The 23,832-nt window shown below is 39.6% G+C and overlaps 1 protein-coding gene across 1 annotated transcript in view; it reads left to right on the forward strand.

The window, feature by feature from the left end:
- The first annotated feature begins 8,809 nt into the window (after window positions 1-8,809).
- Window positions 8,810-23,832, forward strand: part of LOC129522055 (nucleoside diphosphate kinase 6) — a 39,503-nt gene continuing 24,480 nt past the window's right edge. The window contains exons 1-3 of the mRNA XM_055344134.1: window positions 8,810-8,960; window positions 15,436-15,482; window positions 16,295-16,416. Coding sequence (XP_055200109.1) covers window positions 8,834-8,960; window positions 15,436-15,482; window positions 16,295-16,416 — 296 coding nt within the window. The 5' untranslated portion in view covers window positions 8,810-8,833. The remainder of the gene's footprint in view (window positions 8,961-15,435; window positions 15,483-16,294; window positions 16,417-23,832) is intronic.

Below are 23,832 nucleotides of genomic sequence, written 5' to 3' on the forward strand. Positions count from 1 at the left end.
ACCCCTAGGCCAGTAAATAGGTTCAGATCTCAGCAGAGCCTTGGTGAGGAAATAGCTGATTTACCAAATGAGCTGTATGCTGTGTCTCATTTGTATTGATGGGCACTGGGGGAACAGGTGCAGAAGAGCATAGTGAAGGTTTTCACTTGCCATGGAAATGGCTGGGCACAGAAGTGTTTATGGATATGAGAGTACTCACAACGACTCAAGATAGTCATTGTAAAGACATATGACACTGGCCCTTGACCCCACTGGGAGAGCTCTTTGAAGATTTGACATGATGTTGCCACAGTAATGAGGCAGAAATGCTGGAATTACCTTGGCAAATCATGAAAGTCAGAGTTTCTGCAAAGGGATGTATAAGAATTGAAATATCAGAGGAGCCTAGGTGGCTCAGACAGAAGAGTGTGTGACTCTTGATCTTGAGGTTGGGAGTTTGAGCCCCACATTGGGTGTAGAGATTACTTAAATAAATAAAACTTCTTTTTACAAAAAGAACTGAATTATTGTGTAATTCCAGAGACCCACTAGAATGTTCCTGAAGCTGATTATGATTACTATAACCCACCTGAGTATGGTCCTGGAGAGGGTTCAGAGATCACTCCTCTACAAAAGCAATACAGAATGTGTTAGCAAAATAGGTATCAACATCACTGAGAAACTCAGTGGTGAGCTTTTGTCCTCTGAAGGTCCTGGTGAGGACAGGAAAGTGACCAAGAAAGTGGGCTCCCTAGTGTCAGTGGGGACAATAGAATTCCATATAATAGGAGCAGCTCACTGTCAAAGCAGTATGTCTGTCCTGTCTCCACCAGGAAAGAAGAGCAAAAGCAATTTTCAACTACCTGGATAAGAAAGCATTCACCTTCACTTTCTTTCCGTGAGGCTATGACAACTTTTCTGTTCTATGTCACAATATAATTGGAAGGGATTTTGATTATCATGACATGATGGCATCATGTTAATTGGTTCTCAGGAACAAGACACAGAAAATTCTCTGGATTATCAGGTAAGACAAATGGGCACCAGAGGATAGGATAAACCATCCCTCTTTTCATATCTAACATATTTAATAGGGCTGTCTACACAACAGTTTGCCTTCATTCCTAGATTCTTCAGAACCATAATTCCACCGAGGCTGCTGGAACTAGCAATCTCCCCAAAACTTCGTGTTTCCTTCAGGAGCTACTTTGATGTAGTAATATTAATTTTCCTCTAAACAGTTTTGGATTTCATCAAACATTATCTCTTTGTTAAGTTGACATGAGGAGGGGGATAAAAGCGTTCTTATTTACTTCTTCCTCCTTGGCAGTCCCATTATGCACTATTTTTTGGTGTTTCTATTTCATTCTTTATATCATAAATGCCTGAGTATCTAAAATTTGTGAAGAAAAGTATATGGAATTACACATTCAGGGAAATTGATTCCTCAAAGGAACCATAATTCTCTCTGGAAAGTGAAATTAGATTCTCTACACTCATTTACTGTGTCTGAGGATATCTGCTTCCCATCACTCTGGAAATCACTGGAAAGTTTCTCTTCTAGTTAATTTTGACTGTCTTATTGGGCATTTTCATTAACGGCTATTAATCATTTACAATAATACCTTGAACAAATCTTTGTTGGGGAATTAGCATGATATTCCCTTGAAGCCACTGTCATTCCTGCTGCAGGTGGCATGATAATCACAGCTCTGGAAAGAGATGAGGTCAGAGATTCCTGAAGTTACAATGCAGAGTTTAGCTGCTCCTTACCACACACCCTTTTGTCTATAAAGCTGATAATTTCTGGCTTCGTACCTGGGCTTTTATAATCACTCTTATCCCATTGCACATCCAAATCATCCCCTCATCATCTTCTCTAAGCTCAAAGGGATCTCAGACATTGCAACATTAAAAGTGCGGTATGAGTCATGCCAATCACGGCAGCCAGTGCTGTGTTGTTTACACAAGAGATTTGTCAAGTTTTGAAGAATGACAGTATATATAGATTTTAGAGAGACTGTCTCAATTTTTTAAAAAGATTTGATGTATTCATTAATGAGAGACACACAGAGAAAGGCAGAAACATAGGCAGAAGGAGAAGCAGGCTCCCTATGGGGAGCGTGACGCAGGACTTGATCCCAGGACCCCAAGATAACAATTGAGCCAAAGGCAGATGCTCAACCACTGAGCCACCCAGGTGCCCTGTATCCTCAATTTTTAATTAAGTCCAAAGACCTTATGGACAGCAACACATTCACCCAGACTTCACGTAGGCTGGTGTGTTCATGCTGCATTGTACTTTGTTTCAAGCAATCTGCCATCACCTTAGCGTTCAACATGCATTCAATGACTTACTGCCTTAGACAAATAACATGTTTTATATAATAAACACACACATGTCATTTCTCCTGGAGCACTTTTACCAAACCAATTCCTTTGGAAGTTAAACTTATATGCTGAGTCATTGTCTTTCATTTAATAATAATTTGATATTTTGTTATATTTCAATTTCTCAGTTTTGGATTCCTGGCTCTATATTTTTCTTGCATGTTTATTTATCTTCAGCTCCTTTTCTCTTATTCAGGGCTGCTACCCTGCTTTCCCTCCTCAATATAGATACTTCTGTAGGCTTCTCTTAAACTTTTGAGATATTCTTATCACTGTTTCATTATTTATCATGATTTATTACCTTGTCATTATTTATTACCTACTCTTTCATGTAGTGTTAGTGAAGCACTGATTCACTGGAAAAAACATCCTACAATAGAAACATAACAGGGCCACAGGATGCAAGAGCACCTGGCTTTAGGGTCTCAAACAGAACAGGTTTGGCCACTCACTGCTAGCAAAATCCAAAGGCAGAGAGACGGGTGGTGGTGAAACAAGAAAGGAACTTCTTTCAGTGAGACCTACACGGGGAAGACAGCAGATTAGCATCTCAGAGACTATCTCTAAAGTGCTGGAAACACTTCCAGGTTTATATTAGGGAAATGTGGGTCAATGGGTACTTGCAGGTGGCCAGTGAAGGTCAGGTCGATCACTATCTTGGGGTCAGTCACCATCATTGTTTTGCTGGCTCAGGGCAGTTCTTACTGCTTGCGGGGGTAGTTTCAGTTCCCATGGGGGATGCTTTGCACACAGCATCTTTGGCCTGAATTAAAAGATAGGCTGGAAAGAATTTTATCAATTAGAAAGTACAACTGAAGTCAAAATGGAGGTGCTTGAAATCCTCTTTCAGACACATATTACAAGTATCTCTCTTTGACAGAAAACCAAGACCTCTTCATATTCTGATTCTGTCTCTATTATTAGCAGCCTGTGCAGTTTTAACCATCATCCATCTGCTCACTTCTCTCTCTCCTCCCAACCTCTCATCCACTTCTTTGAAAAGCTTAAAAATTTGAATACCCACTGTCTTCAAATATCTTAAAATATACTATCATTTGGCAAAACCGAGGCTTCTTAGCTCTGTGCCTCGTGTTCTATGTCCCAAACTTCAACAATTTTCTGATTCAGAATCTCTCATCATGTTAAATATTCCATTAAATGTGTGCTTTGGACTGGGATAAATTCCTATCAATAAGCACACACATTTGGGCATTCCTGTCCTATCACTTTCTGAGAACACAGAGAGAATGGGATATTCTGCAGGATGGGTATACTCGGAAAGGGGTTCAGATATGCTGGACCCTTCTGCTCCTAACTACTTTGATTTCATTTAGGGTACTTTTCTAGGGATATCTGTTTTGTTTTGTTTTGTTTTAAAGATTTTAGGGATGCCTGGGTGGCTCAGCAGTTGAGCGTCTGCCTTTGACTGGGGGCAGGGGTGGGGGGGGTGGGGGGGGTGGGGGGGTTGATACTGGGATGGAGTCCCACGACTCCCTGCATGGAGCCTGCTTGTCTCTCTGCCTGTGTCTCTGCCCCCCCCCCCGTCTCTCATGAATAAAGAAATATAAAAAAATTAAAAATAAAGATTTTATTTACTTGAGAAAGCTTAAGAGAGAGAGAATGAGCAGGGGAGAGGGTTAGAGGGAGAGGGAGAAGTAGACTCCCTGCTGAACAGAGAGCTTGACTCCGGGCTTGATCCCAGGCCCCTGGGAACATGATCTGAGCCAAATGTAGACATTTAATCCACTGAGCCACCCAGGTGCCCCAGGGATACCTGTTTTATTTACTTTTTATTTTTTAAAAAAGATTTTATTTATTTTTTTTAAGATTTTATTTATTCATGAGAGACAGAGAGAGAGAGAGAGAGAGAGGCAGACACAGGCAGAGGGAGAAGCAGGCCCGGTGTGGGGAACCTGACGTGGACTCCATCCCGGGTGTCTAGGATCACGCCCTGGGCCGAAGGCGGGGCTAAACCGCTGAGCCACCCAGGGCCCCCTGGGATACCCGTTTCAAAAGTATTTTAGTGGCAGCCCGGTGGCTCAGGGGTTTAGCACCGCCTTGGCTCAGGGCATGATCCTGGAGACCCAGGATCGAATCCCGCGTTGGGCTCCCTGCGTGGAGACTGCTTCTCCCTCTGCCTGCTTCTCCCTCTGCCTGCGTCTCTGCCTCTCTCTCTCTCTCATGAATAAATAAATAAAATCTTTAAAAAAAAAGTATTTTAGAATTCTACATTTTCCTGTGTCATCTTTTACAAAAATGTCTGCTTTTATATACAAATATTAGAAACTTTATAATTTTTCTGCTCATATTAAAAGGAATAAAATCTTTGCGTTCTCATACTTCGATAGCATGTACTGGGAGATTCTTTTTTGTTCTCTCTGCCTCAGAGCCCGATAAATTAAGGATACAGTAAGTGTCTCTCACACTCAAAGTGCTTGTGATCAGCGAGAATCCACCCATTTTCTTTTCTTCAGTATATAATTGAACATGTAACGATGTAAGTTTGGAGGAACAGAGATTCAAATGATCCTTTTGGATAGTTTTTAATTGTTATTTCTGCCCCTAAATATAATTTCCTACCCCTGCTATTTTTTTTTTCCCTCTCTTCCCTATTCTTCATCAATTTCTTCAGGGTGTGGGTGGTTTGAATGAGTTAGCCGCTGAATGGAAGTGAAGAGGTGAGTTGGGTAGCTGTTGGGTGGGTGGTGACAAGGAAGTATTTAATGGTGACAATCACTTATCATGGAAAGAAGCCTGAAAGGAGAGGCTCTTTGTGACTCAGCTGAGAATTGGTCTCTTTCTAATGCTTGGTTTACTAGAAATAACTCACATATGGTTGTATCTGTTTTTTTGCATTTCTGGATATGTTAAAGCCTGTTTCTGTGCTTTGCTTGGACATCACTCATGTCTCCCTACTTCGTGGAAGTGCTGTGATTCAGCTTTTCCATCCTCTTCGCTTTGGTCTGGAGTTCCCTGTTTTGCCATCTGGTCTGGTGAAACAGCTTCCCTCCAGTGGACTTACATGTGTACCATCTGACACCATCTCCAGAGGAGACTAAGCAATCTGATTGCTTCCTTTTCTTAGAAGATAAAACTCCCAATATTGGCCTCTCACCTTTGTTTTATTGGTGTGTTTTCCTATTCCTTAATTCATTTTCAAAACTATTTGTTGGTTTATAAAGATCTATTTATTTCTTTTAAGAATTTTATTTTTAAGTAATCTCTACACCCTACGTGGGGCTCGAACTCACAATACCAAGATCAAGAATCACATGCTCTATGGACTGAGCTGGCCAGGTGACCTGATTTATTTCCTTATATTTACTCATGCTCTTATTGGACTCTATTAATTCTAGGAAATTTCATTTAATTTTGTCTTAAGACAACTATCGCTCATTAGTGAATGTTTTACTTGGTTTCTTTCTTTTTCTTTTTAGTTTCAAGTTTTTATTTAAATTCCAGTTAGCTAACACACATTGTAAATTTAGTTTCGAGTAGAATTTGGTGATTCATCACTTATGTACAACACCCAGTCTTCATCACAGCAAATGCCCTTCTTAATCCCCATCACTTATTTAGCCTACCCCCAACCCACCACCCCTCCAGCAACCCTCAGCCTGGTCTCTATAGTTAAGAGTCTGATTTATGGTTTGCCTCTGTCTCCTTTTTTCCCTTCACTGTTCATTTGTTCCCATGCAGGGAACCTGACGTGGGACTCGATCCTGGAACTCCAGGATCACGCCCTGGGCTGAAGGCAGACACTCAACCGCTGAGCCACCCAGGCATCCCAAATCCTTTTTTTTAAAAGAGAGAAAGTTAAAAAAAAAAAAGTCTAAGTGACGTGGGGGCACCTGGGTGGCTCAGTGGGTTGAGCATCAGGCTCTTGGTTTCAGCTCAAGTTGTTGTCTTAGCGTTATAGGATCAAGCCCCAAGTCAGACTCTATGCTCAATGCAGAGTCTGTTTGGGGTTCTTTCTCCTTCCTTTTCTCTCCCCCCCTGCTCCTTCCCTCTGTCAAATAAAATAAATAAAATATTTTTTAAAAAATCTAAGTGGGCACCAAATATAGAGGAATTGAAAGCAAAAATTTTGAAGACTATCATGGTAGACACTGTGGTCAATCAGAACAGTACTGAGAAAGTAGAGGCACCTGAGTGCTCTTGATTTCAGCTTGAGTCTTTATCTCAGGGTTGTGAATTCAAATCCCAGGTTGGGCTCCACATTGGGCTGCACACTTACTTAAAAAACAAAACAAAAAACCAATACTGAGAAAGTATACTCCACCTCCCAGAACTAGGTGGCATGTCCCTACTTAAGGCCATTCATTCAGGACTAGGACCTACAGAATAGTTTATGATAACCAGTAACCTCTGAACTTTTCCTGTAAAGCTGGTGTTTTGAGGGACTTTTGTTCCAAGTGGTAGAAAGAGTTGGCACTCCATCCTAAGATTCCTCAACTCCACTAAATAAGGCTGAACATGGCAGATTCCATATAAGGTAACTTTCCACTTTAAGATTCTGAGTCAGTATTAGAAACATTCTAAATTAAAGGTTTCAATAAAGTGAATACATAGTTTTGACTACTGATAAAATAAGTAACTGCATATGCAGATGTGGCAATTTTTAGTACTCTGTACATATCCAAAGCTGTCCTGAATACGATGATTGCCTACAGATAAAAATACAGGAATTCAAATTTGGGCAGGACACCTCTCTACACTGCTAGGTCCAGGTTTGGCAAAAACTAGATTTGGTGTGCCTGGGTGGCTCAGTTGGTTAAGCGTCTGCCTTCCGCTCATGTCATGATCCCAGGGTCCTGAGATTGAGCCCCGAACCCCTGTTGGGCTCCCTACTCAGCAGGGAGCTTTTTTCTCCCTCTCTCTGCCTACTGCTCCCCCTGCTTGTGCTCTCTCTCTCTCTCCCTCTGTCAAAGAAATAAATAAAATCTTAAAAAAAAAAAAAAAAAGAACAGCTAGATTCTGGAGTGGTAGTGGACAGTACTTACCACCCTCAAAAAATTAAAATAGAAACTGACCAGATTTAGGCATTACAGAACTTGGAGTTGGAAGAAATAGGTATGAGTTGTGACCACATTCCTAACTTCAGAGTCCCCTCTCTTCAGGGCACCTGGCTGGCTCAGTCGGTGGAGTGTGTTGACTTGATCTCCAGACTGTGGGTGTGAGCCTCACACTGGGCATAGAGTTAACTCTAAAATAATAAAAAAATCTTTAAAAACAGGGACGCCTGTCTCAGCTGTTGATCACCTTTGGCTCAGAGCGTGATCCTGGATCGGGATGGAGTCCTGCATCGGGCTTCTTGCTGGGAGCCTACTCCCCAACCCCCCCCCCCAAAACCACCACCACCCCATCTGTGTCTCTGCCTCTCTCTCTCTCTATCATGAATAAATAAAATATTTTTTTAAAAAATCTTAAAAAACAAAAAAGTTCATTCTCTTCTACTGCCAGGCATCTCAGTCTTGAAAAGACATTTACTCCCTCACCCACCCACCCCCACACAAATCATTTCATTATCAACAAATTGGAAATAAAAAATATCTCGTCCAGCCTGTTTTTCACAGCAACTAAGGGAGTCACAGCAGGTAAAGTGGACATACTAATTTGCAAACTTTTGAGTAGGAAATGGATTATATTAGTTCTTATTTGTTTTTACACAGGGAGGGTCTTGGGAAGAAATGACCTAAATATATAATTTGCCTGGAAAATGTATAGGAAAATGTATCAAAACCTGCAGACAAATAATGTCAACTGCCTTGTTTTATAATATTTTCAATAATGCAAGTAAGCTGTTGGTAAATACTCCATGGTTTTCTTTTCAGTACTGTTATTGATTATTAAATATTAACACCAAAGTAATAATATGGAAGATTAAGAAATGAAAGTGAGGGGATCCCTGGGTGGTGCAGCGGTTTGGCGCCTGCCTTTGGCCCAGGGCGCGATCCTGGAGACCCGGGATCGAATCCCACGTCGGGCTCCCGGTGCATGGAGCCTGCTTCTCCCTCTGCCTATGTCTCTGCCTTGTCTCTGCCTCTCTCTCTCTCTGTGTGACTATCATAAATAAATAATTAAAAAAAAAAAAAAGAAATGAAAGTGAGTATTGTTTTGTCCCTTCCTGTCTTTTGTTGTTTGTTGAATTAACACGTGACACCGAACTTCCTAGAGACTGCCCTTCTTACCTCAGAGATAAATATCAACTTTTAAACGTTTTTGATGCCTGTTCTTTACCAAATGATCCCCTACAGATAGCATTTACTAGCTCTTTTTCTGGCATCTTCTAAAATTCCTTTTTTTTTTTTAAGATTATTTTCTTCTAATGTCCAATCATTCTAGGGAAATAAATTAAGCAATTTAATTGCATCAGACAAAATTCATTCCAAATGACCTGAGGAAAGAACAAACTTGAAGGATTTAGACTTCACTTCCTGGTCAGTGAGGGATCTCTGTGAGAATGTGGCCTTCACACGGAACTTTCTCTATCCTACCATCTAAGGCTGCATATTTTCATAGCTCCTCTGCCACCATGAAGGAGGTCGTCCTTGTTTTGGTCATCTCCGTGTGGGCTGCCTTTGCAGTTGGTGAGTTACATATCCTTGCTCTGCTCACATTTTCTGTGGTATATCCAGGGTTACAGGAAAATCAGAGGTATCTGTGGAAGTGCTGTTCAGTTTTGTTTAATTCTAATCTCTTTCTGTTACACATGTACAAACTGAAATCCAGAGGAAGAAAGTATTCCCTCAATGTCATTGGTATCAAAGCTGGGAATCAAATCCAAACCTTCCAAACCCAGGACCACTGAACTTTCCAATACCTGATTACTATGGAAGCATTTAAACCAAAGGGCAGTCGTCACTCTGGAAACATTCATTTCCAGAGTCTGTATATTTACATTTCTCAAACCCAAAAGAATTTGATTAGGCTCTGTGGAAATAGAGTCAGATATTATTTTGGTCAATGGCTGGTTTTCGAGTAAACAGTGTTCATCCATAACTATGGGGAATCTCTGAGGGCCTCAGAGTAAACAGTATTCAGGCTTAACTGTGGGGAATCTCTGAGGGCCTCAATGTGGTACATTCTGATTGGGTGGGGGGCGAGGTACAAGTGGTGAAAGAGTTCAACGAAGGCAGAAAAAAAGACATCAAAGTTTATCAGATACACCTCAAGGAAGCATCAGGCAGACAGTGAAGGAGAGACTGCCAGGAGGTGGTGGTGAGGGGCTATAGTTACAGGGCAGAATGAGGAGGTATGGGGATATACCCTCCCTTTTTTGGTAATTTTAGGAACTGTGTCTGGTTGTAATTGGTCACTTAGGGCCTATGGCTATTTCAGGTGGATTGCTTAATGAGCCTGTTTGCGTCAGCTTGGTGGTCGGTGGTCACTATGGGCCCTCTTGCCTTCTTCAGATTTCCATTGCTCAAGCCTGTTGCCTAAGAGTGGCCTCTACACTCAATACACTCAACAGGTCCTTTTTCCATCTGGATTCTGAAACTCTCATTTACCTTCAATTTTTTACTTTTTATTGGTGCTTTCTCTCACTTACAACATTTTTTTCAAGCCTCTCTCGTCTTTTTTTTTTTTTTTAAGATTTTATTTATTTATTTACGAGAGATACAAAGAATGGCAGAGAAATAAGCAGAGGGAGAAGCAGGTTCCCTGAGGGGAGCCCAATGCAGGACTGGGTCCCAGGACCCTAAGATCATGACCTGGGCCAAAGGCAGACACTCAACCACTGAGCCACCCAGGTGCCTCCCAAGCCCCTCACATCCTAAGACGCTCTGTAACAAATTGAAAACTATTCTTCATGCCTCTCATATCTTATGGGGGAAAATATTTTTCTTTTTCTATTGAAGGAAAAGCTATTTCCTTCTATGCCAACACTTTTGACACCAAATATGTGGGTTTTCCACACCAAGCAATCCTCCCATTTTCTGTAGATACCAATTGGGTATTCCAAAATTTAATACAATTAGGACGCCACTACCTGGCATTCATCTAAACACCACAGGTTAAGAGACTCAGTCCTACAAGATTGCCCCTACTTCAGATAGCAGTCACAAGACTGGACCTCCAGTACTTCTAACTAACTAGCTATAAGTCAGGAGTTCCCTTGACCTCCTCTTCAAGTTCAATAATTTGCTAGAATGGCTCACAAAACTCAGGATAGTGCTTTACTTATTATCACCAATTTATTATAAAGGACACAACTCAGAAACAGCCAAATGGAAGAGATGCAATGAGCAAGGTGTGTGGGAAGGGGCACAGAGCTTCCATGCCCTCTGGGTGGTCACCCTCCCAGCACCTCAGTGTGTTCAACCTGGATGGGATACTCTCCAAACCTCTTGGTCTAGGATTTTTATGGAGGTTCCATTATGAAGGTGTCAACTGAGAAAAAGAGGGAAAACTGAAAAAGAACAAAGGCCTCCATCTGAGGTCTCAGAATTGCAATTTGGCAAGCACGGTTTCCAGAGTAACCAGAAAAGTGTCCTGCTCACATGGGAACATAAAAGGTTGTTGTGAGAAAGAAGGAGGGTAACTACTTGACATAGATACAGGCGAGAAAAGAAAAAAAAAAACTTAATTCAGTGCTAACTGGTTGAGCTGACTTTGATTACTACCTAGTTGATTATTTTATAGGTGTTATCAAACAAACTTCCTCTGGGGATGCACTAGTTAATGTTTGTCTTCATAAAGGTCATATAAACAGTTTTATGGTCCAAGGACCAGTTTGTTCTGTTGGTTTTATAAGCAACTGTTTGCAATACAATGACCACTTCTGGCTCAGTTCAAGAGTTCAGGAATTAGAAAGAAAAGGAGAGCTTCAAAATGGAGTGTCTCATGTCTAGAAATTTTATAGAATTCCACGAAGGCTCGACTGATTGAATCAATGGCCATTGGTGATTAATTCAGTCTCCAGCTCTTCTTGTCTCCAAAGGCTGAGGGGTGGGGCTGAAGGTTCCAATTCTCTAATCATGTTGTTTGCTTCTCTAGCAACAAGCCCCATCTTCTTTTTTTTAAAATTTTTTTAATTTTTATTTATTTATGATAGTCACATAGAATGAGAGAGAGAGAGGCAGAGACACAGGCAGAGGGAGAAGCAGGCTCCATGCACCGGGAGCCCGACGTGGGATTCGATCCCGGGTCTCCAGGATCACGCCCTGGGCCAAAGGCAGGCGCCAAACCGCTGCGCCACCCAGGGATCCCAACAAGCCCCATCTTCAAGAGCCACCTCATGAGCATAAACCCGATGTGGTGGAAAGGGGCTTATTATGAATAACAAAAGACACTCCTCTCCTCATCACTCAGGAAATTACAAGAGTTATTGGAGTTTTGTGCCAAGAATTGGAGACTGAGACCAAATATCTATTTCTTATTTTTTTTCTATTTCTTATTATATCACATCTCCTCTTTCCTATTACACTTAATCCTCTCTAAAGAAATCCAGATTTATTCTTATACTTTCTCATCTTTCACTTCATCTTCATTCCCACTGCTACTGAGAACACCACCCACTGGCATCAGCCCTCCTGCAGGCACACCATGTGACCTTCTGGCTAAGTGTTGGGCCGACCCTTTGTGAGGAACATACCATTACTCAACCAAGGTAGATCACTTCATCTTTCTTGAAAATAATTCTGTCCGTTCCCTCCCATTTTTATGGCCTTATATTTTCCCTCTGTTTCTAACCTGCGTACCCATATCACTCATGTTCAATTGATAAAACACTTCATACATCACGTAAATGCATGCCCTTCTCACAGAAATGACTCTTCCTTAGTGAAGGTTTTCATCATTGTTCCCTGAAAGAATGTTTATATTCTTCCTGTTTCCTTTGCCTCCAGCTTGACTTCCTTTAATCTGTCATCCATACTGCTTAAGAATTGTCCTTTTTTAGCACAAATCTTATCTTAAATCTGCTATAATAAACACAAAAATTAGGGTTTCCTAATGAGAGAGTAGGCAGTTAGTGATATATGAGCAGGGAACCAGACTTTCTGACCAGTAAAAAGATAAAAATCAAGAAACCACCAACCATCCCCAGAACACAAACAGCTAGAAAAAGACTCCAGGGATACGCATGCAGTCTTCCCCAAAACCGCTGCACTACAGTAACCTGTAGTTTCATTATTATTTACATTGCAGGCTTGACCCCCCCTTGTGGAGGATTGCTGTCAGAACAGATCTGACAAGGACTATATAGGACCCAAAACTCCCCCTGCTGACTGGTAGGAGGAGTCCCTTAGGTGATTGGACACAACCCCTGTGGGAGAGCTCCCTAGTTGACCCCTAACCTATGCAAACATAGAAAAAGAAGAAAAACACCCCTAACTCTGGTGCAGTTGTGACATCTGGGTTCGCCTGCTCTAGCATTTTGACAGCGTATTTAACCTTTAACTGCCATTCTACTCTTGCTTACTTGAGAGTTTGACTCTGAATTCTCTCTAGGCTGAATTTAAGACTTGAGGTTGGTGCTGAGTTAGGGAAGGGACCCGCTGATGACATTAGCAGCCACTTATTTACATCCAATAACTACATACCATCTGCTGAGAGTGGGCCAGAAACTGGGCTAGACCCTGGATATATGGCAGGCATGGTCCCTGGTCCTGCAGTGGGACAGAAATGTGGCTGGAGAGATCCATCAAGTGCTAATGCATTAGTATCCAGAATATATAAGGAACTCTTACAATGCAATAATAAAAAGACAAGGGCAGCCCCGGTGGCGCAGCGGTTTAGTGCCGCCTGCAGCACAGGGCGTGATCCTGGAGACCCCGGATCCAGTCCCGCATCAGGCTCTCTGTGTGATGCCTGCTTCTCCCTCTGCCTGCGTCTCTGCCTCTCTCTCTGTCTCTATGAATAAATAAATAAAATCTTTTAAAAAATAATAAAAAGACAAATAAGCCAATTTTTTTTTAAATAGGCAAAGTAAAAAAAAAAAAAAGCCAAAGCAACTGAACAGACATTTCTCCAAGGTAATGGTTAATAAGTGCACGGAAGGATGTTCAACATCATTGGTCATTAGGGAATATTATTCAAAACCACAGTGAGATACCACTTCATACCCACTGTGCTGGCTATAATAAAAAAGGGAGAAAACAAGGGTTGGCAAGAATGTGAAAAATTAGAACCCTCGTACATTGTCCCTGGGAATGCAAAATGGCTCGGGTTCTTTGGAAAATGGTCTAGTAGTTTCTCTAAAGGTAACCATATGACCCAAGAATTCCACTCTTAGGCGTATACGAAAGAGAAATAAAAACACATGACCACACAAAGAATGTGTATAAATAAATGTTCCTAGTAACCCTACCCATAATAGCCTAAAAATGAAAACAGTTTAAATGTCTATGAATTGATTAATGAATAAGTGAAATATGGTATATACATCCAATGGAATATGAAATTTAGCCATAAAAAAGAAGTACTGATGCATACTGTAACATGGATAAACCTTTCAAACATGGTGCTAAGTGAAAGATACAGAAGACTATGTATTGTATGATTCTATTTATATAAAGTGTCCAGAAAGGATGGAAAGTAGATTAGAGGTTATCTGGGATAGGGGAATGGAGGGGTTGTTGAGGGAAGAATGAAAAGTGACTGCTGATGGGTACAGGGTTTCTTTCTGGGGTGATGAAAATGATCTAAAACTGTGGTAATGCAGCCCAACTCTGTGAATATACTAGAAACTACTGTACACTTCAAATGGGTGAATTCTCTGGTATGTGAATTATATCTTAATAAAGCTGCTATATGTAAACAGCTGATAATGTATCATACATATTATATATAATAATCATGATATCAGGTAATTATATATAATAAAGTATTATATACATATACAGTTGATCCTTGAATAATGTGAGGCAAGGGTCACTCCCACATACAGTCAAATGTCTATGTATAATTTTTGGCCCCCCAAAACTTAACTACCAATAGCCTAATGTTGACTGGAAGCCTTACCAATAACATAAACAGTCGATTAATATAATATATATTTTGTATGTTATATGTATTATGTATTGTATTCTTTTTTTAAGATTTTATTTATTTATTTGAGAAAGAGCATGGGCAGTGGGGAGCAGAGGAAGAGGAACAAGCAGGCTCCCGGCTGAGCAGGGAGCCCCATGCGGGGCTTGATCCCCTGACCTGAGCCAAAGGCAGATGTTTAGCCAACTGAGCCAGCCAGGCGCCCCTATCTGTTATATTCTTAAAATAAAGTAAGCTAGAGAAAAGAAAATGTTATTAAGAAAATCATAAGGAAAATACATTTATAGTACAGTGCTGTATTTATTGGAAAAAATCCACACATAAGTGGACCTGTACAGTTCACACGTGTTGTTCAAGAGTCAACTGTATATGAATAATTGCAAAGACAGCTTTGGATCAAGAATATATATGCCCTTGAAATCAATATAACATTGTATGTTAATACACTACAATTTTAAAAAAGAAAGAAAATATATGGGGGCAGCTGGGTGGCTCTGCCTTTGGCTTAGGTCTGGTCCCCGAGGGTCCCAGGATGGAGTCCTGCATCAGGCTCCCTCTGCCTATGTCTCTGCCACTCTGTGTCTCTCATGAATAAATAAATAAGATCTAAAAAAGAAAGAAAGAAAAAGAAAGAAAGAAAGAAAGAAAAAAGAAAGAAAGAAGGAAAAGAAAAGAAGGAAGGAAAGAAAAGGAAGGAAAGAAAAAAGGAAAGAAAATATATGGAAGCCTTAATGAAACTCAGCATCTTCTAAAGTATTTCCATCTAACTATTTCATGGTAATTTGTCATTTAGAGAGTGTTTTCTAAAAACAACTAAGAAGGATTATAGAAGTTGTTATTTACCTGTGGAAGGGCAGGGATTAAGATCTCCATTTTACATGAGGGACAGGGCAGAAGTTTCCCATTTCTTCACTTCTTTAGAGGGCAGCATGCATCACAGAGGAACCACAGCCCCTCCTGATGGGATCTGATGCTTTCTTTGTACCAACCAGGGTTTCCCTCATCCTAGCTTTCCCCCCTAAGGTCAGAAGACAGAGGAGCAACTCTTGTGAATGTGTTTTTGTCTTCCAGATTTCCCTCTTCCTACAGGCGCAGGAGCTCGCCTCCAAGAGACAAAAGTAAGCTCTATCTCCTTGGTTCCCAAGAACAAGAATGTTCCTTGAAAGCCAGTTTCCTTGATAGCCCCAGATCTTTCTTTTGAGAGGTGGAGGCAGAGGGGGCTTGTATGGGAATAACACCACAATAAAATTTGGGTCATCAGTTACGTAGCACATTTCATATGTTCCTGAGCCCTCTTCCCATGCATTATCCCAATCAGCTCATACTCTCTTGTGGGATAGAAGCCGAGTATTTTTTTTTTTAATTTTTTTTGAAGCCGAGTATTTTGAATCATTAATGGGTGTTGAAGTCATGGCTCAACTTCACATCTGTCGTATGCTGGCAATGGACATTCTTTTAGTCAAGATATGCCAAAATGTCCATCCTGCCTCTCACATACTAATGCTTCACAAATAGTCTCTCTGTCCCCTTCCTTCTACATCCCACCTCTGCTGTGACAAGCTTGATGCCACTGTTGTGTGAAACACCACATACAAGTCACTCAGTAATGTTAATAAGAAAAGTCTAACCATAAAGATATTCTCCTTTCTGTAATCTAATGATCGCATTTTGTGGTTGCTTGGGCAGAGATTTTCATCCTAATGAGGAACTTAGAGCTCAGACTAGGGAGTTCACAGCTCACATGTTAGGTGATGATATATATTATATTCATATTGTTGCGTAAGTGCCAGGGGCCAAACACTGAAGCTGCTAAAGACTGTCCTCTAAATGCCTGATCTAGCATTCCTTCTTCAATTCCCCTACCCTACTACCAGTGACAATGGTCAGAGGACCTAGAGGAAGGCATCTCTAATCTGTGTCTCACCTTCAGGTGAAGTGCAGTGAGAATATAAATAAGTGCTGGATTTTCTCTTACATCAAGCCAAGTGAACCCATATGTGGCAGTGACCAGGTGACTTACAGCAGTGAATGCCATCTCTGCTCCGAAATTCTGTAAGTCTTGATTTTTATTCTCCCTTCTCTCAGTCAGGGGGCTGAAGGTAGCCAAGATAGGAGTAACCTCCTCAGAATGCTTCCTCCTGGTTAGATCTTCCCTCCAGGGACTCCTCCACTATTTGCTCCTCCATTTCTTCCATCCCTCCCTATACTCCCAGAAGTGATGCCATTCACACAATTGCAGAACAGACACCCACTGAGGGGAGAGTGTTCTTCCTGGCCTGGGCAAGTATTAGGTGGAAAGTTCTCAGTATCAAGTAGCCACAGCATTCAGATCACATGACCACAGATGAGGGTTACCCTCGGCCAAAGAACAAAAAGCCTGATGAGGAAGAGGAGGAAGGGGATGGGTGAAAAATCCTTCCAGCAGATGGCTTACTGATCCTTGAATGGGTATTATTCTCTCAAACAACTTTCTTTAGCTTCCAGCTTTCTTTTAGCTTTCATGCTTTAGCAATATGCTTAAATCTTTGGTCCCATTACATGTTAGAAGATTTGAGTGACACCCACGTGAAATGCCCAACCCTTCGTCTGAGAGGAACAGTGGGGCACAGAGCTTTTTATCAAGGAGGCTGACTTACAGAGGTTGAAGGAGGATTCCTCTGACATCTGCTTTCTCCTTTAAGGAGAAAAGCAACACCCTTGGGTAACTAAGATTTAGAGGTTAAGTCCAATATTTTAAGAGAGAGAAAAGCAAAGACATGAGAGTAGATAAAACTTTCATTCTGTCCTTCCTCTGGTCTTCTCCTTAAAAGAAGAAATGATAATTCTGGTCACAATAAGAGATGTCAAGCTGGGCAAGATTGGATTTTCTTGAATGCCTTGCTGCATAAATACCAAAATTTACATTAGAACTCACAAATTTACACTAGAATTAAATAACTTTAGTGTCAGCCCCAATCACCCTTACAGACAGCTGACAATCAGAATGCACAGTCTGGGGAACTTAGAACATCGGACTCGGGATCCCTGGGTGGCTCAGTGGTTTAGCGCCTGCCTTTGGCCCAGGGCGTGATCCTTGGGGTCCCAGGATTGAGTCCTGCTTCAGGCTCCCTGCACGGAGCCTGCTTCTCCCTCTGCCTGTGTCTCTGCCTCTCTCTGTGTCTCGCTCATGAATAAATAAAATCTTACAAACAAAAAACAAAAAACATCAGACTCATAGAATGCTAAAACCAGGAGATCCTTGAGAGATAGCTTCCAAAGAACTCACATTGACCAAATATTTGGAAATGTTTTCTTAGTAGTTAATATGGGAATTAAAAGATTTTAATGTATAATAACTTAGTTTGGATTGATACCACATTAATTACAAAAGTATTTTACAAGTTTTGTTCCTGGGGCACCTGGGTGGCTCAGTTGGTTAAGCATTTGCCTTGATCCCAGGGTCCTTGGATGGAGTCCCATATTGAGCTCCCTACTCAGCAGGGAGTCTGTGTCTGCCCCTTCCCTCTCTCCACTCATTTTCTCTCTCAAATAAAATCTTTTAAAAAAATAATTTTTTAAAAAATAAAAACTTTGATCCTAATAGCTCCTATTCATCCTTCTTTGCATATTATTATCATGCAAATTATACCTTAATATATGTATGCCCAACAACATAGATTCATAATTATCACTTTATGTGGTTGTCTCTTAGATAGGAAAAAATAATTACAGATAAAACACATTTATACTATTTTCCTATGTAGTTAACTTTGTTGGTTCTCTTTGTTTCTTCATGTGGATTTGAGGTTCTGTCTGGTATCCTTTCACTTCAGCCTGAAGGGACTGTCTGCAGTATTTTGAAACAACAAATTCCCTCATTTGGGTTGTTTCTTCATTTTAGCTGTTGTGAACATTTATGTAAAGGTATTCATTTGAGTACCTGTTCTCAATGTTTAGGGTATAAACCGTGGAGTGGAATTTTTCTGGGTCTTATAGTAATTATATATGTAACTTACTGAGAAACTACCAAATATTTTCCATAGGGACTGGACCATTTTACATTCTTGCCAGCAACATTAAGGGTTCCAATTTCTTTACTTTCTCCCCAACATTTTAAAATATCCATCCTTGTGGTTGTGAAATGGTATCTTATTATGGTTTTAATCTACTTTCCCTAATGACTAATGATGTAAGCATCTTTGCATGTACTTGGTGACATCTGTATACTTTCTCTGGAGACATGTCTGAATCTTTCGCTCCCCCCTTTTTTTTTTACTGCATTATTTGTCTTTTTAGTTTTGAGTTGTAAGAGCTCTATATATTCTGAATTCTAGATATAATTTGCAAATATATTCTCCCATTCTGTAGATTGTCTTCCACTTTCCTGATAATGTACTTTGATGCACAAAGTTTTGAATTTTAATCAAATCAATGTATCTTTTTTCCCCTGCTGCTACTGTTCTTGCTATTAGAGTCATACCTAAGGATCCACTGTAAAATCCAAGGCAGGAAAATTTACCCATATGTTTTCTTCTAAGAGTTTTATAGTTTTGGCTATTAAATTTAGGTTGTAGATCTATTTTTGAGCTAATTTTTGTTATGGTGTGAGGCAGAGGTCCAACTTCATTCTTTTGCATGTGATTATCTAGTTGTCCCAGCACCATTTGTTAAAAAGACTATTCCTTCTCTCACTGAAAGGCCTTGGCACCCTTGTCAAAAATCAATTTGTCATAGATATTTGAATTTATCCTGCATTCTCAGTTTCATTCCATTGTTCTATATGTCTATCCTAATTCCAACGCCACATAGTTACTGTATCTTAGTAGTAAGTTTTTGAAATTGGGATTTGGAGGTCCTCCAACTTTTTTTTCAATGGTTCTGGCCACTCAGGACCTTTTGCAACTCCATATGAATTTGAAAGACAACTTTTCTGTTTCTGGAAAAAAAAAAAGCCATTGGTATTTTAATAGGGATTACATAGACTCTGTAGATTGCTTTGGGTAGTATGGACATTTCAACAATACTAAGTCTTCCAATCCATGAGCATGGGAGAGCTTTCTATTTATCAAGACTTCATTAATTTCTTTCAGAAATGTTTTGTAGTTTTCAATGTACAAGTCTTTCACCTCCTGAGCTAAATTTACTCAGAGGTATTTTATTTTTTTGGATGCTATTGTAAAGTGAATTGTCATTGTTTATTAAGTAGGCTCCATGCCCAACGTGGGGCTTGAACTCACGACCTCAGGATCGAGAGTTGCATTCTCTACCAACTGAGCCAAACAGACACCACTATAAATGGAATTGTCCTATTAATTTTATTTTCAGATTGTTCACTGCTGCTAAATAGAAACAACTGATTTTCATGTTGTGTTTCATGTTTTCACTGAACCCTGAAACAGTGAATTTACTAGCTTTAGTAGCTTTTATATGAATTCTTTGGGATTTTCTATATGTAGAATTATGTCATTTTCAAATAGTTTTACTTCTTCCTTTCCAATTTGGATCTCTCTCCCTACTCCAATTTTATTGAGGTAAAATTGACAAATGAAATTTTGGATGCCTTTCTTATTTTTGCTCTGGCTAGAACTTTTGGCATAACGTTGAATATTAGTGGTGAAAGTGGGTATCCTTGTCTTGTTCCTAATCTTAGAAATTTTAGTCTTTCACCACTGAATATGATATTTGCTATGGGTTTTTCATAAATGTTCTTTATCATGTTGAGGAAGTTCCCTTCTATCCCTTGTTTTCTGAGAGTTTTTATTATGAAAAGGTGTCAAATGAGGGTTTTGTTTTTTTTTAATGTCAATTGAGATTAACATGTACTTTTTACCTCCTTCATTCAATTAATGTGATGGTATTGCATTGGTTGATATTTTGGGGTTGAACCACCCTGAGTTCTTGGGATAAATCCTGCTTGGTCGTAGTGTATAAATCTTTTAATATGCTGTTGGATTCAGTTTGCTATAACTTAGTTGAGAATTTTTACATCTATATTCATAAGGTACATTGGTCTATTGTTTCATGTGCATGTGTGTGTGATGTCTTTGTCTTTCCTATCATGATAATTCTAGCTTTACAGAATGATTAGAAAGTTTTTTTTTTCCTCTTCTATTATTTGGAAGAGTTTGAAAAGCATTGGTACTCACTCTTTAATGTTTGGTAGTATTCTAATGAAGATACCAGGTCAAACTTTTATTAAGAGGTTTTTTTTTTTTTAATTTTTATTTATTTATGATAGTCACACACACACACAGAGAGAGAGAGAGAGAGAGAAAGAGAGAGAGAGAGAGAGGCAGAGACACAGGCAGAGGGAGAAGCAGGCTCCATGCACCGGGAGCCCGATGTGGGACTCGATCCCGGGTCTCCAGGATCAGGCCCTGGGCCAAAGGCAGGCGCCAAACCGCTGTGCCACCCAGGGATCCCTGTTCATAGTATTCCTAATCATTTTTTATTTCCATAAGGTCATAGTAATGCCTCATCTCTCATAAAATTTATACTGTAATTTTATGGTATTATTTAATTGTATTATATGTACTCTGGATTTCTACTTAAATATTCAAGATTATTTTTTAATAATAAAAAATAAATTTTTTAAATTTTTTATATTCTAGAAAATACATAATTTTATATATCCAATATCTTTGACAAATACAGATCTCTAACAATAGGTATTTTAAAATATTTGTTATGTAAGAACTCACCATATGGGGATCCCTGGGTGGCTCAGCGGTTTAGCACCTGCCTTTGGCTCAGGGTGTGATCCTGGAGTTCCAGGATCGAGTTCCAGGATTGAGTCCCAGGATCGAGTCCAGTATCAGGCTCCCTGCATGGAGCCTGCTTCTCCCTCTGCCTGTGTCTGCCTCTCTTTCTCCATCTGTGTCTCTCATGAATAAATAAATAAAATCTAAAAAAAAAAAAAAAAGGGGGATCCCTGGGTGGCGCAGCGGTTTGGCGCCTGCCTTTGGCCCAGGGCGTGATCCTGGAGACCCAGGATCGAATCCCACATCGGGCTCCCGGTGCATGGAGCCTGCTTCTCCCTCTGCCTATGTCTCTGCCTCTCTCTCTTTCTCTCTCTGTGACTATCATAAATAAATAAAAATTTAAAAAAAAACTTTAAAAAAATAAAAAAAAATAAAAAAAGAACTCACCATAAGCAGAGTGTTTCCTTCTCAAATTTAATTAAAGATTATCAAGTGAAATTTATTATTTTTCATAAAGATTTTATTTACTCATTTGAGAGAGAAAGAGAGAGCACAAGCAGGAAGAGAGGTAAAGGGAGAGGAAGGGGGAGAAGCAGACTTCCACCAAGCTGGGAACCCGATGTGGGGCTCAATCCCAGGACCTGGAGATCATGAACTGAGCCAAAGGCAGATGCTTAGCCATCTGAGCCACCCAGGCACCCCTATCAAGTGAAATTTAGTTATAATTTATAATACGCCTTAAGAGAAAAATAATCATTTCAAAATATAATTTCTTTCAGATACAAAGGGCTTAATATAACTAAACTGTATGATGGACCATGTGTAAGTAAAGTCACTTTCATTTTTCATTTTTAGGAGTAAACCAAATATACTGATATTATAGAGTTTTAAATGCTTTGTTATAAAAAATTTCTAGTTTATAAATTTATAAACTAGATACAATAAAATATATGTCTATCATATCAATCCAATGAAGTATAAAGTGTCTGCCACATTTCCTTCATTTCTTTTTTCTTTTCCTAAGTATATTAACACATGTCTTGCACATCATGTCATATTACTAAGAAGTGTGGACATTTCCTTACATGCCCACAATGCTGTTATCACATCTAATTAGTTCCCTGTCATCTTCTAGTATGTATTTCACGTTTAAATTTTCCCAGCCATCTCAAAAATAGTATCCTCTGGGGGAAATAAAAGTATTTTAGCCTAATAATTTAGTAATAAAGAACAACCAGTACACCCTTTATGTTCCTTGCCATACCAAATTTCTGGGATATTGACAAAATATACTAGTTGGAACTAATAAAAGTTTATTTTGTGAGTGAATGGACCAGGTCTTGCTTAGCTCTTGCCTAGGTATTTTGTCTTTGACTCTAGGATAATAGGCCAAAGCAAGAACTCAGCTGATGCCATAGAGATCATTGTAGAGTTATGAGGCACAGAAATAAGACCAGGGAAAATCATTTTGGAACAAAATAAAAAGAATGTAGAAGGCAAATCAGGTAAAAGACTATTATATATTTTTGTAATAATTTTATGACAGTATTTTCTGATGCAATCTCAATGACAAGTTGACAAAGCTCAACTGATATACAGACCAGCATACACATTACTCACTTGGGGAAGGTCTATAACCTGAAAGTTCTCTAGTTGCACTAGAGGAAAATCGTACTTTTGGGCACTTCCATGATGGGGTAATAAAAGAGAACTCATGTTCCCTCTACCTCTGTCAGATTCCTTTGACCTGGGCTAATTCAGAAAAAACCCCAGATGAATCCCTTCCTCTTATATCTCAATCACAGTCCTCTCCATATAAACCTCTGGTCCTATGTCTTTTTCAAAATTGTAACTTCAAAGAGATGCTTTTAATCTTAAGGATATCAATTAGATGGTGTCTGAAAGCTGTCTGCTGGCAGAATTTCTTTTTGCTCAGAGAGATTGGTCTTCTGTTCCAAAAAGACCTTCAGCTGATTGGAGGCCCATCCACACTGTGGCAAGTAATCTGAGATTAAATGTTAAATGTTCTTTTAAATTAAGTGTTTTATTTTAATTCTAATGTAGTTAACATACAGTATTAAATTAGTTTTAGGTATACAATATAGTGATTCAACAATTCTATACATTGCTCAGTGCTCATCATAAGTGTATTCTTTAATCCCCATTAGCTATTTCACCCATCCTCCCCCCTCACCTCTTCTCTGGTAACCATCAATTTGTTCTCTATAGTTAAAAGTCTGTTTCTTAGTCTGTCTCTTTTTCCTTTGCTTTTTTGTTTCCTTAAATTCCACATATGAGTGAAATCATATGGGATTTGTCTTTCTCTGACTTATTTTGCTTAGCATTATGCTCTTTAGCTCCAATCATGTCACTGCAAGCAGCAAAATTTCATTCTTTTTATGGCTGAGTAATATTCCATTTTATATGTATACCACATCTTCTTTATCCATTCATCTATTGATGGACACTCAGGCTACTATAATTCAGCTATTATAAATTATGCTGCTATAAACAGAGGTCTGTGAATCCCCCTGAATTAGTGTTTGTGTATTTTTGGGGTAAATAGCAGTAGTGCAATTACTGGATCATAGAGTAGTTCTATTTTTTAATTAACTCTTTGAGGAACCTCCATTCTGTTTTCCACAGGGACCGAACCAGTTGGCATTCCCACCAACAGTGCACAAGGGTTCCTATTTGAATCCTTGCCACACTTGTTGTTTCTTGAGTTTTTTATGTTAGCCATTCCAACAGGTGTGAGGTGATATTTCACTGTAGTTTTGGTTTGCAT

The sequence above is a fragment of the Nyctereutes procyonoides genome, unplaced genomic scaffold (assembly GCF_905146905.1).
Source record: "Nyctereutes procyonoides isolate TBG_1078 unplaced genomic scaffold, NYPRO_anot_genome, whole genome shotgun sequence".
Classification (NCBI taxonomy): domain Eukaryota; kingdom Metazoa; phylum Chordata; class Mammalia; order Carnivora; family Canidae; genus Nyctereutes; species Nyctereutes procyonoides.